At 49.9% G+C, this 12,287-nt stretch overlaps 1 protein-coding gene and 1 long non-coding RNA gene across 3 annotated transcripts in view; one reads left to right on the top strand and one right to left on the bottom strand.

Annotated features, from left to right (window-relative positions):
- REEP1 (receptor accessory protein 1) overlaps positions 1–3,984 on the bottom strand; it is a 54,535-nt gene extending 50,551 nt beyond the window's left edge. Inside the window, exon 1 of one of the 2 annotated variants that reach the window (XM_084518004.1) lies at positions 3,839–3,984. In XM_084518004.1, coding sequence (XP_084374130.1) covers positions 3,839–3,927 — 89 coding nt within the window. In that variant the 5' untranslated portion in view covers positions 3,928–3,984. Of the gene's footprint in view, positions 1–2,758; positions 2,981–3,838 lie in introns of those variants that run through there. The other variant, XM_084518005.1, reaches the window with a different exon arrangement.
- Positions 3,985–7,730: 3,746 nt separating this feature from the next.
- On the top strand, positions 7,731–10,926 carry LOC311436146. The gene is made up of 3 exons (XR_014692617.1): positions 7,731–8,251; positions 8,380–8,495; positions 8,700–10,926. It is a non-coding gene; the product is annotated as an uncharacterized lncRNA (long non-coding RNA).
- Positions 10,927–12,287: the final 1,361 nt, after the last annotated feature.

Raw genomic sequence — 12,287 nt, 5'->3', positions numbered from 1 at the left:
TGTAAAACCTAAGCACCAAACGACCTCAGAGATGGTTTGCAGTCAACTGCCTGCCTTCACGCCGAGGCGGCGAGGAGCCCTCCTCTCCTTCAGCACCATTTTGCAAGCAGAGATCGCCAGGATTGAGACAGCAACGATCAAATTGTGGGTGTGCTGATGCTCAAACCAGCACAGCAGCCTGCTAAGTGAAATATATCCAAGGCCCACATGTAAAAGGGCACTGAAACACAGACCTGCTACTTAAAAATGATAATAAATAAATGACGCAGATAAACGACGGGGATAATGGAAGTGACAAAGCACTCAGGAGCCAGAGCTGAGGTTGGTTCCTGAGTCATATCAGCAAATCCCCACGGAGATCAGCGCAAGCCCTGAGAGCAGACAGCAGGATTCACAGCGTGACTAAACCACGCCGCGCCACCTTCCCTCATAATCCTCATCAGCTAACGAGATTGGAGGAAAACATCAGCTGAATAGGCATGGGCAGGAACAAAAAAAGCCTAACCAGGTGGCATTCGCACAGAGCCCGGCTAGCTGCGGTGGTGGATGAGCTGGCAATTCGAAATCAGATTGGGTAAATGACATCTTTGTAGCGATCCTCAGCCGAAAGGAGCATACAGAGAGGAGTCTGTGGCCTCAAAACTGCTAACCCAGGTGCAGGCCTGTGCTGAGGTGCACACAGCACGGCTTTCCGAGCCATCTCGTGCTGTCCCCACTCCCCGGGCTGTGGGAGGCACTGGGCTGGCGACCTGCAAGGAGGAGCCCGTGGGGAGCTCGCAGTGGCCACCGCCTGTCCTTGTGGTCACCAAAAGGCGCAGCAACAGGTTCTCCTGTGAGCAGCCCTTGCATTTGACAACGTATTGGCAGTATAAATGATGAATTTAATAATAATAATATAATAATAATAATAAAACCATTGTATTTTCCCCTCTAAAGGAATCCCATAAGGGCTCAGAAGACCAAACTGCCAGGTAACCTCCACCCATACAGATCTGCCCAGCCCAGAGGGCTGTTTCGCATCACACAGCCACCTGCACTGAGGGGACATCAGATTACCTACACTCTCCTCATTTTTTAATAATATTACCACCCAAAAGTGGCATTTTAAGCAACACAGCATCTGAGTTTCCTGCTGGGATCACAACAAACCAGCACCTCCTGGTGCAAAACATCCCCCAAGGCTGGGTATAGCCAAAGTGGTGGTGCAAAGGAAGCGCTGAGCAAGCCTGGCTTGCACAAGATTCCCTTTTAAATTATGACTGCGACCACCAAATGCCCAATATTTAAATCGCATTTCTGAATTATTATTTGCCATTGACATTCAGGTGTAACAAACAATCGGCACCGCCCTCTGCACAGCTCTGTCAGGCTGTGACATGCTGCTCGGATGCAGCTGAGGAGCTGGGGAGGGTTTGTGTGCTCAGCTAATTACCTGCATGCAGATGTCAACTGCTCTTCGCCCTGCCCCATCTGATTTTTACCCCGTCCGTGTGCCTTAGATGAAATCACCTGAGTGCGTGTGCGCTACGGCAGGGTCAATTATTGTCTCTCTTTAGACACTCCTTGTTCCTGAGGGTTACTTGGATGCATGATGACAGCTATTTGCAAAGAGGGAATCAGCCTCGTAGGGAGGAAAGGAAAGCAGCCACGGGCAACGCACGCTACACCTTGTGTTGCTATCAGCAGAGATACCTGCAGGTACTCTGCTCACGTTAAACCATTGAAATATTTCAGATGCTTTCTCAGAATGAAGTGCAAACCCCAAACGAGCCAGCAACAGCTGCAGCTGAATCCAGACCATAAACCCCCGAGGGCTAAATTCACCTCTAGAAAGCCCCAAACCTTTCACACCCAACAGCCACCCAACATCTCGGCGATATGGAAAGAGCTAAAACCAAGCCGATTTTTTCTTTTGATGCTTCATGTTGTAGGGCAAAAAAAGGAGACCTTGCAAACGCCTCCCTGGGGCTGTGCTGCTGGTGCAAGCTCCCGGCACGTCTCTGCCAGACAAAGGAAAGTGGCAGCCCCTCGCTGATCCTCCGCAGTGCCTTCCGAGCACGGCATGTGCTGGGCTGGTGCTAGCAGAAGGAGAAAAAGGGGCAAGAGATGGCCATGACTGCGTGCCCCAGCCACGTTTGCAGAAGGCAGCGTGTGTGTGTGTGACAGCTCGGCCACCCCGCTGCCCCACCTTGCGCACAGACCTCTCGCTCTTTTCGCTGGCAGCACGGAAAATGCCTTTTTTCTCCCCGAATCTCTCAGGCAGCTGAATGAATGGCACACCCCGAGCTCGTTGTTGTGTTTTTTCCCCCCCCCTCTGGTTTGCTGGGAAGGATTTCCAGGGATATTTTCTCTTCCCATACAGCGGCCAGGGAGATGCTGGGGGACAGGTGCAGGGAGCCTCACGCTCCTCGGCTGCGGCTGGGGGGGGGACACTGCGGGAGGGAAGGGAGGAAAAAAAGAGAAGGGGAAGGATGGAAGAGAAGGGGAAGGATGGAAGAGAAGGGGAAGGATGGGAGGAAAAAGGAAAGGATGGAAGGAAAGGGAAAGGATTTGAGGAAAAGAGGAAGGATGGAAGGAAAAAGGGAAGGATGGAAGGAAGGAAAGAAGGGAGGAGGGAAGGAAAGCACCAACAAAGGTGCCCACAAGCTGCTGCCTCCCCCATTCCCTACCTCTGCGACCCCAAGGGGCCGTCGCTCGCCCCCTCCGCCGTGTCCCCAAGCTTGTGCCCCCCCCGGGTTTTCCCCTCCCCGTTACTCACACCACTAGCCTGGAGATGATCCATGACACCATGGCTCTGCTTCTCCCGGCTCGGCCCCGGCTCCTCGCCCGTCGCCGGCCGCCGCCCGAGTGAGGGGAGCGGGGCGGGCGGGCTCGGCCATCCGGCCCCGCAGCCGCAGCGCAGCCTCACTGGGGCCCGGCCGAGGGGATTGGGGAGGGCCCCGGGGCTCCGGGAGGAGGAGGAGGAGGAGGAAGGAGGTGGAGGAAGGAGGAGCCGGAGCCCGAGCCCGAGCCCGAGCCCGAGCCCGAGCCCGTACCCGTACCCCCCTCCCAGCGCCGCTCTCGCCTCCCTGGTGTTTGGAGCCCCCGGTGGGATGGGGGAGGTTGGGGTGCGGGGGGCTGTGATTGGGGGATTTTTGAGGGATTTGGGATTTGGGGATTTAGGATTTGGTCCAGTAAGGGCAGCCCGAGCTGGGGGCACAGCCCCAAGTCCAAGCGGCTCCTGGAGCCCCCCCAGCAGGAGCCCCCCAGGCTCTGGGCAGCCCCTGCCTGGGGCTCAGGGGGAGCTCCTGGGCTCCAGGCTGTGCCCAGCGCCTCTCGGCCTGGCCCCTGCCCCATGCAGCCTCCCCTCGGGGGTTTAGGGACACGAATGGGACCCCCTGAGCCTCCCTTCCCCAAGCTCTCCCAGCCTGTCCACCAGCAACACGCAGCCCAGCAGAGGGTGGCTCATCCTGAAGTGTTGTCCCTCCCTGGGTTTCGTTTGGGCCCCGCTGTCCTTCCCCGTGTCAGCACGTTGCTTCAAATGCAACCAGGCTGGCAGAAATCATCCTCCTCCGCTTTGATTTTTTTCCCCTATTGGAAAGACACGGCCCTCCCGTGGAAATTTACGGGGTGTTTTATAGGCAGGCGTCGAGGCCAGGGACCCAGCAGCCTGGGACGGCGCAGCAGAAAGCGACTGAAATCCCTGCGCCGTGAATAAACTGCGAGGAACTGGGGTGGCGCTCGGTATTTCAAAGGGGAGGCAGCAGAGCAAGGAGCCGATCGCAGATCTCACCAGCCCCAGCCATCCTCCTGTCCATCTCCGCCAGGGGAAGCTCACCTCGCAGCACCCAGCCCTTACCCAACGCCTTTCCTCTTCAAAGTCCTCCCTAACGAGGCTCCCGTCACGTCCCACATAGGCTCTCTCGACCCGATTCCCACAAAAGCCATAGTTTAATAAAAGCTAAAGCTGCAGCACATGTGAAGTTTGGCACCTCCAGAAGCGATCTCCCAGGTGGAACCTCAAAAAGCCAAGCACCTGCAGCGCCACGAGGCCCCAACCTCTGTAGTGGGTCCGTTCCTCCACCAGAGGGAACTTCCACCCCACGCTGGGCCCCGCAACAGGCTGCCACCTCCTCGCCGAAGCAGCATTTCCAGGCCAAACAGCAGAATTTGCTGGTTATGGACAAGCTGGGAACCACAGTTGGGGTTTGGGGCCACCACCAAACATCCCTGCCGCCGGGTGGGCTGTTGCTACGAGCGAGTGTCAATTAGACATCCTCTCCGACAAAACTGCTCTCTGGAAGAGCTGCTTCTCTCCAGAAGAAGCCATCAGGCCACCTAGCCCAAAGCCTAAGGCTGTGAATCACCCTGTAGCTGTCTCGCTGCTATATCGTAGCCAAAGAGATTCTCAGAAACCTGTTACTGAAGGTTTTTTATGTATCGGGATTGTTTAGCGTGGGATTTTAGACTGGCAGTTGGCAGACGCTCCAGCACGTTATGACAGCTAATGACATGACGATATCAAGTAGATGGCACAGATCTCTGTGCACAAATGGTTGTGTAATGAGGGTAAGCGGGACACAGACCCCTTCTGTGCTGCTGCCTTGTAGCAGCTGCCACCACCACTACCTGATGGTTGCTGACTGATCTCAGGCCTCAAAAAAATGAAGAGAGGGGTAACAAAGTAGGTCTGGTGATGGAAAACCTAAGGAGCCTGCCCATGGGAATGCACAGGGCTTTGCTTCAAGGGCTGTTTGGTAAACAGAGGGAGAAGGGGAGAAATTAAACTCTGCCGAGTCACCAGTGGAAGGGTGACAATGCCCCCTACCTTCTCTTCACGGGCTCTGTCCTAGGATAAGTCACAGCCCCATGACTACACGTGTGATATTCCAAGCAGCCTGCAAAGAGGATTCCTTTGCTATTACGCTGCCTGACACAGTCTGTAAAGACATAATGAAGAGACACAAGAAGAGTTAAAGCTGCAGGGGTAGATAGGAATTAATTTCCTCAGCCAACTGCGTGGTGATGCCACTTGATGCTTAATGGAACATTTTGGAACTGCTTTAGAAGTGGAAGAAGGTCAGGCAGTAAAAAATCTTCAGCAGATTGCACCAGTGGATGATTTCAGCTCTGCTGGCCAAACACAATAACAAAATAAAACAGCTTTGTTAGGGGTGGGAGAGCCACCAGCCCAGCCCTAAACACTCTGCAGCCTCCTCTTAGCAGAAACTGTTTTTCTCGAGGAGTTCACTGCCTCCATGGAAAAGCCAGACCCCCAAAAGCACGACGAGAATCAGACTCATTCCTCTTTGGCCCCAAGGAGAGGGGATGTCAGCCTCACACAACCACCAAGCCATGACGAGAAGAGGGACTAACAGATATGTGCAGGGCTCGCAGCTGGTTACCAGATCCAGAAAAGGTCAGGAAATTGCCAGTGCAGAGAGGGGGACAAAGAATCCTTCAAGAGGTCGAACCTACACGAGATTAGACAATTCTGGAGACATTTCAGAATAGCTTGAGATGAGCAGACGACCTAGTTAGGAAACGTCCCGAGGCACAGAGAAAAATACCAGACAGGAAACCTGTGGTGGTGTTTAGGTGCTGAGGTTCATGTGAAGAAAATAAAATAATAAACAAAATGAACACAAATATAAATAAAATAGACATGTACCACCCGTGCATACTTATCCTGTACAGGATGGCTATGGTACCTAAAAAGTACCAGGAGAGGACAGTTTGATCAGGAAATAGATGTTCTGCAACCCATCAGAGATCGTGTGGATATGTTTGTGGGTACGTACATATGGATGCATATACACAGAAACATATGTACAGGTGATAAATATATACATACACACGTGTATAGATACATTTAGCCAGCCTTTTGGAAGGGAGATGTTTTCTTCTCGGTGATCTCTTTAATTTACCTCCTGAATTCCACTTGCAAAAGGAAAAAAATAACCTAAAAAGACAATGAGGACATTTAGAGCAAAATCCAAGAAGAATGCAGGTCCTCAGTACAACGAAAAAAATGCCTGTGTCTAAAACTACAGCTCCACACCAACAGATATGACTAGGTATGAAAGGTTAATAATGCTCTGCGGGGAGCACTGTTAAAGCATGAAGAGCCAGTCAGCATTTCCTGGCTGCCATTTCCAGCCTTCTTATTGAATTACTTGCTTTAGAGCCATGGCCATTAGCAAAGAGAGATTAAGAAATGCCTGTTTGACTGAAAAGCGACGTGGTCTGGCATCTGAGCTGGGAACTGCAACTGCTAAGAACCGCTCTGCACTCGCAGTGACTCACTACAAGAGCTTGGGGACAACGTGGAGACCAGCACGCTTGAATTATCATTTCACTTCGGGTAACCGAAATGAGACAGCTTGGCCCCAGATATTCTCATCTGAAACTCTACTGCAGGAAGATCAGTGAGTGGTGCTCGGTATCACCAAGTATTAAGCTCTGAACGCCACACGTTGTGCATCAGAAGTTTCTGAGAAGTCTGCTCTTTGTTTCCCATGCCCTCTCTTGTAGCTGACATGTTACTTACAGGATTTCTTTCCCTTGGAACATATCCATGTGTCTCAGATTAATTCATTAGTGACTGTGAGGCGTCTGCAGGCCCTCCAGCTCTGTGGAAAATGATCCCAATTTAGCATGTTTTCCATTTGGCCATTTCAGGATGAAGAAAATTCTTGGATTATGGCATTTTGTAAATCAATGAGAAAAGGACAGGAACACATTCCTTCTGCCTGGAATTCCAATAAAGACCCTAATAAGCTACCACTGTAATTAGAGTCCCTCCGACAATCACATTAGCCTCTTTGTCCCTTCTTACCTACTGCCATCTCTCTGCCTCAGCCCAGTGATGTACAACCACCAGGTTTTCTGATCAAAGTGTAGAGCCTCCTGCTTTAGCAGGAAAGAAGAGAAACCGCCTCCTCTGAGGGATGACACACACCTCCCTTATTTTTATGAAGCTCCCCCTGTCCCTGCCAAACAAGGACATGCAGATTTGACAAAGCCTACAAACAGAGGAGGACGAGCTGCTCAGATACCTTGCTTGGATGCTTGGGGAATGTCAACCTGTGATTTCCCCGTAGCAGGTTCAGATCCTGAGCATCTTCCTCTTGAGGCTTTTCTTCTTCTTGAACACAAAAGGTCTGCATGGCTGCTGGAGTGAGAAGCTGTGTGTGGCAGAGATGTTCATCCTGCTAGGAAAGGAAACTGCTAAAAGGAGAACTGCAGTAGTGACTTCTAATAATAAGATATACTCCCAAGGCTGGAAAGCAGCAGCAAGACAAAGCTTATTTTGTTTTAAAACAGGACATTTGATCATTCTGAAAAAGGAAAGGGCGAATTGCTGTGACTGATGCATCCTGAGTCAAGACCAGGGGAAGGTTACTCTCTAAATTTGCAGGTGTGTGCTTTCCAGAGTCTTAAATATCAGCTACAGAGAAGATACCAAGACATACGGAGCTTTGGACTGATCCAGAATATCAATTCTTAGATTCTCACACTGGAAGGATGGGATTTTTGAATTTTGTTCCTGTGCAGTGTTTAACAATGACTACAAGAGAAGAGTGAATGTACCAGAGGATGACTCAGCCACGCTCCTGCCCTTAAAGCAGACACGGAGAGGCAGGAGGAAGGAAATTAAGCACGAGTGTGAGCATGAGATTCGTTAAAGAGGGATGTCGAGTGAAATATGGTCAGTGCACGGCCTTGAGCTTTCACCCAGGCGCCATGCAGATGGGAATGCTAAAGATAACCAGGAGCTGTAAATAAGGAGTGAAGGGGCCCCTCTCATGGGCAAAAGAGACAAGGTTTCCTCCAAGGAAACAAAGGAATGTGAGGGAGGCTACGGACAGCCCTAGTTATGCCAGGGGGCAGCTAAAGGACTGCTGCAGCCTGGTCTTAGCAGTTTCTAGAGACAGGCTGTCTTCACAGACTGATGTAATAACAAAATTGAAGGCAGTGACAGAGGAAAGCAAAGCGGGGTTCTTCGCCAGCCCTTGCTGATGGCCTTTAACCAAGCCGTGTGATATCGCAGGCAGTGCTCTGCTCAGAGGTACCCTGCGTACAGGTGAAATTACCCAGCAATTACCAGGCTGCTGGGGTTTGTAAAATCAAGCTTCAGTAACGGTGTGCTACTTCACTGGGAGTTTTAATAAAGAGCTGCTGCTGACCCTCAGTCAATGTAAATCCCAGCACAAACCAGGACTCCAGATTTCAATTTTGTGCAAAGAGCCCCTGGGGAGGCAGAAGGGAGGTAGGTGTGCGGGCACATCTGCCCGAGGTGCTCCCCCCGGGAGCTCCTCAGGAGTGCCTGCAGGTGAGCAGCAACCTCGCTGGGAGAGCTCTAATTTCTCCAGGGCTTTTCCCATCCTCCTAGCACAGACGCTTTCTCTTCCTGTAAGCCAATGCCTCCTCCATGGGCACCTCGTTTTGTTCCTCTGGAGGTGTGCAAAGCCTCAGGCCTGCTTTCTCCTCAGCTACAAGTGCAAAGAGAAACGGTGAGTGTCAGAGCACGGGGCACGTTAAAGACACTGACTCTTGTACCATTAATGTAATCATGAGTATGAAATCGCAGCACCCTCAAAGCAGCTAGAGGCAGCTCTATTTAATCACAGAAACAGTAAAATGATGCCAGAGAAAATAAGTTTCTTTATATGGATGTATTATATAACTTCTTTTTTTTTTTTTTTTTTTCCCCGCAGTCAGGGGATAAGAAAACTTGCAGTATCATCCTGCTTCTCTGCCATTACGTGGCAGAACAAACAAGAATTAATAGCCTTCCCTGGGATTACAAGGCTGAGCTCCAAAACTAAAAAGGAACAAAAGCAGGATCCAAACAAACAATGTAAAGGCTTCAGAAAACAAAGGGCAAATGCACCTACTGGGATAAGAGCATCCAAGTTATCTTCCATTGGATATTTATAGAGGACCCAGTCCCTACAAATGTTTCTCCATTTTGAAGACTTGTAACAAGTCGCTTTAATGCCACTATTAATGGGACCAATTAATGGCTTCTGGACTTGTACCTGCTTACAACAAAGGTCAGAGCAAGCGGGAATAGCACGCTGAGCACTCCCAGCCTTTGGTACTGAGATGTGATAATGTTTGAACACATCTCTGAGCGACGTGTGGCTGCCCAAGGAAAGCAACAGCAGTTTTCCCACACAAATTGGCCTCCAGTCCGACTGCTCAGCAAAAGGCTACAGCTGGAAATGGAATCCGGGGCTCCTAAAAGTTTCTGCTTTGGTACCACGAACTACCACAAAACCAAAATAAGAGGCTTAGTTCCGGAAATCCATTTTTCTTATCAGTTTCCAGCCATGCTCCAGCTGCAACACTACAAGATGTAACCTCTTGGGCTGCTACAAGAAGCACATGTGAGCACAGACTCTCCCTCCCAGCTCCAATAAGAGACCCTTTAATTGCCGTGCACGCAGGTGGTGGTGTTTTCTGTACTCTCTTCTCCCTCAGACCCCGTTTCAGCCATCTTCTGCTGTCTGTTTCAGCTAGGAGATTCTCCCAAGCACCACCAAAATGGAATGCAATGGACAAAAGAAAGCCAATGAATCTCTCACTGCCAACGGCAGGACTGTGAAAATCCACCTCCACTCCCCAAGAAACATGCCAGCGAATCACACCGTCCTCCCAGCACTACCCTGAAAGCAGTTGGGGCACTGATAAAGGTGTTGCTGTAGCAACACGGAGCTTTCTCCGACACAGCTACACGAGTACGTCCTCGGTATCCAGGGGGTGATTTTCAATTTATGCCAAGCTCCACGCCGCTGAGGCTACACCTGACTTTGTAGAATATCTGAATAATTCAGGTTGCAAGTAGCCTCTGGAGGTCATCTGCTCCGAGCTCTAGTTCAAAGCAGGGCCAGCTTTGAAGCTACAGCACGCTGCAGAGAGCTTTGTCTCCGGCTACGATTTTATAAAGCAGCCTAGACGTGGCTTTGTGAGCTGCAGAGAGCAGCGTGAGACAGCTTTAACCTGACAACACCTCTGCAGAACTGGTAGGGCAGGAGGAGAGCAGAAGTTTGCACTGAAGTCGTCTCCCCTGGTGGCAGCAGCGTGGCAGCGCTCGGCAACCCTTTGTGTGACAAACCTCTTGCTGGCAACTGGGGCAAGGCATCGCTTTTCTGGCTGGAAAACTGGTCCTGCAGAAGTCAAGGGTGTTCCTCCTACGCGCTGCGAGGAGGAGGACTTCAGTCCTTGGTTTGGGGCTAGAGTAAACACGCAGGGTGGGCAGCTGCAGACATGAGGAGTTAATCCCTCTAATAGCCTTTGTGCATCTAACCACGGTGATCAAGTGGTATTGAGCATAATTAATATACCCACAGGGCGTGTGTTAGATTAACAGGATTACCTGCTGGCAGTAATGTCACCCTGCTTTCATTCAGGACATTTCTCAAGAAGGGAAGGTGCTTTCTAAAAGTGGGTAAATATTTGCTAATGCCAGAGAGGAAAATGAAAGTGCAGAGGTTTGGTCACAACGCCGGTCCCAGGGTGAAGGTGGAGCAACATCCCTGTCGCACGCTCGAGCACTGCAAGCCATCAGATGTCACGGCCTGCTCACGAAGTCCTGGCAGTCTCAGCACATCCTGGTTTCTTACGCTAACTGCGTGCTTACAAATCAACATTTCCATTGCTAGTTAAGCTTCCATTTTCCCTACGCACTTTTTGTTAACTTTGAAAGTCCACAGAAGATAAATTTGGGGAGAAAACATTCGGATTCAGATGGTCAACCTAAAAAAGGTTCCTTCCTCCACACTGCAGCACGGCTAACAAACGCTGTGCTAGGGAATGTAAGTGCTCAGAGTTCTTACATGGGATTAAATTATTTGGTATCTTTTATAGCCTGTGAGCATAAATTACTATTTTGCACTCTGTGTGCAAACAATAGATGTGGTTTGAAATATTCTGATAAAAGAATGAACTTTAAGAGTAATTCTTTCTCTTTTTCTCTCTTTAAAAGATCTTTTATGGCCACAACCAATTCTTGTGGCTCCTGTCTTTATTCTTCCAGTATTCATAAGGTCATTTGTCCCACGGGAAACCTGTGAACCCTGAAAATACATCGTACTGCTCATCAGCTCGTCAGCATCTCCCACTGACATTCATTCACAGAAGCTTTCCGTGACAAAGAAAATGAATTCAGTGCCTACCTAGCTCAGGCAACAATGTCTGAACCTAAGAGCAGCACCGACTCCATCCCACCTTAGGTTAGTGTCTAGCTCAGCATTTACCCTAAACGAAAGGGTGGAGGGTGAGTCAGTAATCAGAGCTCTGCAGAAGCTGGGGAAGATAAGACACCTCTAGGGGGTGATTTGTCCCACTTATTCCAGACACCTAGTTCAGTATGAATCTCCTGCTGGAGACGCTTCCCTTCTCTCCCTACGGAGTGTGCCCAGACAACTAGATGCCTGCTGGCAGGTGAAGTTGGTTCCATGTGCAGTGTTTTGTATTGGCAGCTTGTGCCCTACATGTGGCACGCAGTGAGACACCCGACGGCTGCTGCAACCGGAGGCACAACGCTCATCAGCTCCGTGGTGGGAGGCAGGGAAACCAGCACCTCCAAAATTCAGAGTCCTCAGCGATCTGCTGAGTTGCGTTTTTCCAACGTTGCTTTTATAAAATCCCCTTCAGCTTTATCAGCCATCTCCAGTCACCTAAAATATTTTCCTGCTCGTTTCTGAGACAAACCCACGATCAGCCCCCAGCTGTCCCGAGGCAGATACACGGGTTTTAAGCCACACCTTATTGTTTGTGTGTCCAGGTCTGCTGGACAACAGGGAGCTGGGAGTGACTTGGAGCTGCCTCTAATACACTCATTAGAAAACTACAACTGTAAATTTTAATCCGTGATGATTTGTGCGTAGGAAATAAGAGTTAGAAGCAGCACCAGAAGCCTATGCTACAGCACAAAGTGCTCTGCAAAGGGAACTGGGAAAGGTTGTTTATGTAGGTGTTTTGGTTTGTGTTTGTTGTTGGTGGTTTTTGTTTGGTGTATATTTGTATATTGTATTGTATATTGTATATTTGGTGTTTTTTTGTGTGTTTTTGTTTGTTTGATTTTTTGAGAACTGCAGTTTAGTAATCACGCTAGTAAGGGCATTAGATATCAGGAAGCAACAAAAGTTCAATTCTGAGTTCTTAGAAGAGATTTTTAGAAGAGCTTTTTAGAAGAGATAAGGGACAAGACAGTTTACGATCTTCCTTTCAGGAGAAGACGGGACTAACAGAGTCTCTTAAAAAAACACAGATGAAATTCCTGGTTTCCCTGGAGCCAG

This window comes from Aythya ferina (genome assembly GCF_964211825.1).
Source record: "Aythya ferina genome assembly, chromosome: 4".
NCBI classification, from domain to species: domain Eukaryota; kingdom Metazoa; phylum Chordata; class Aves; order Anseriformes; family Anatidae; genus Aythya; species Aythya ferina.
Note: the sequence above shows the minus strand (reverse complement) of the source record. Positions and strands in the feature narration are given on the sequence as shown.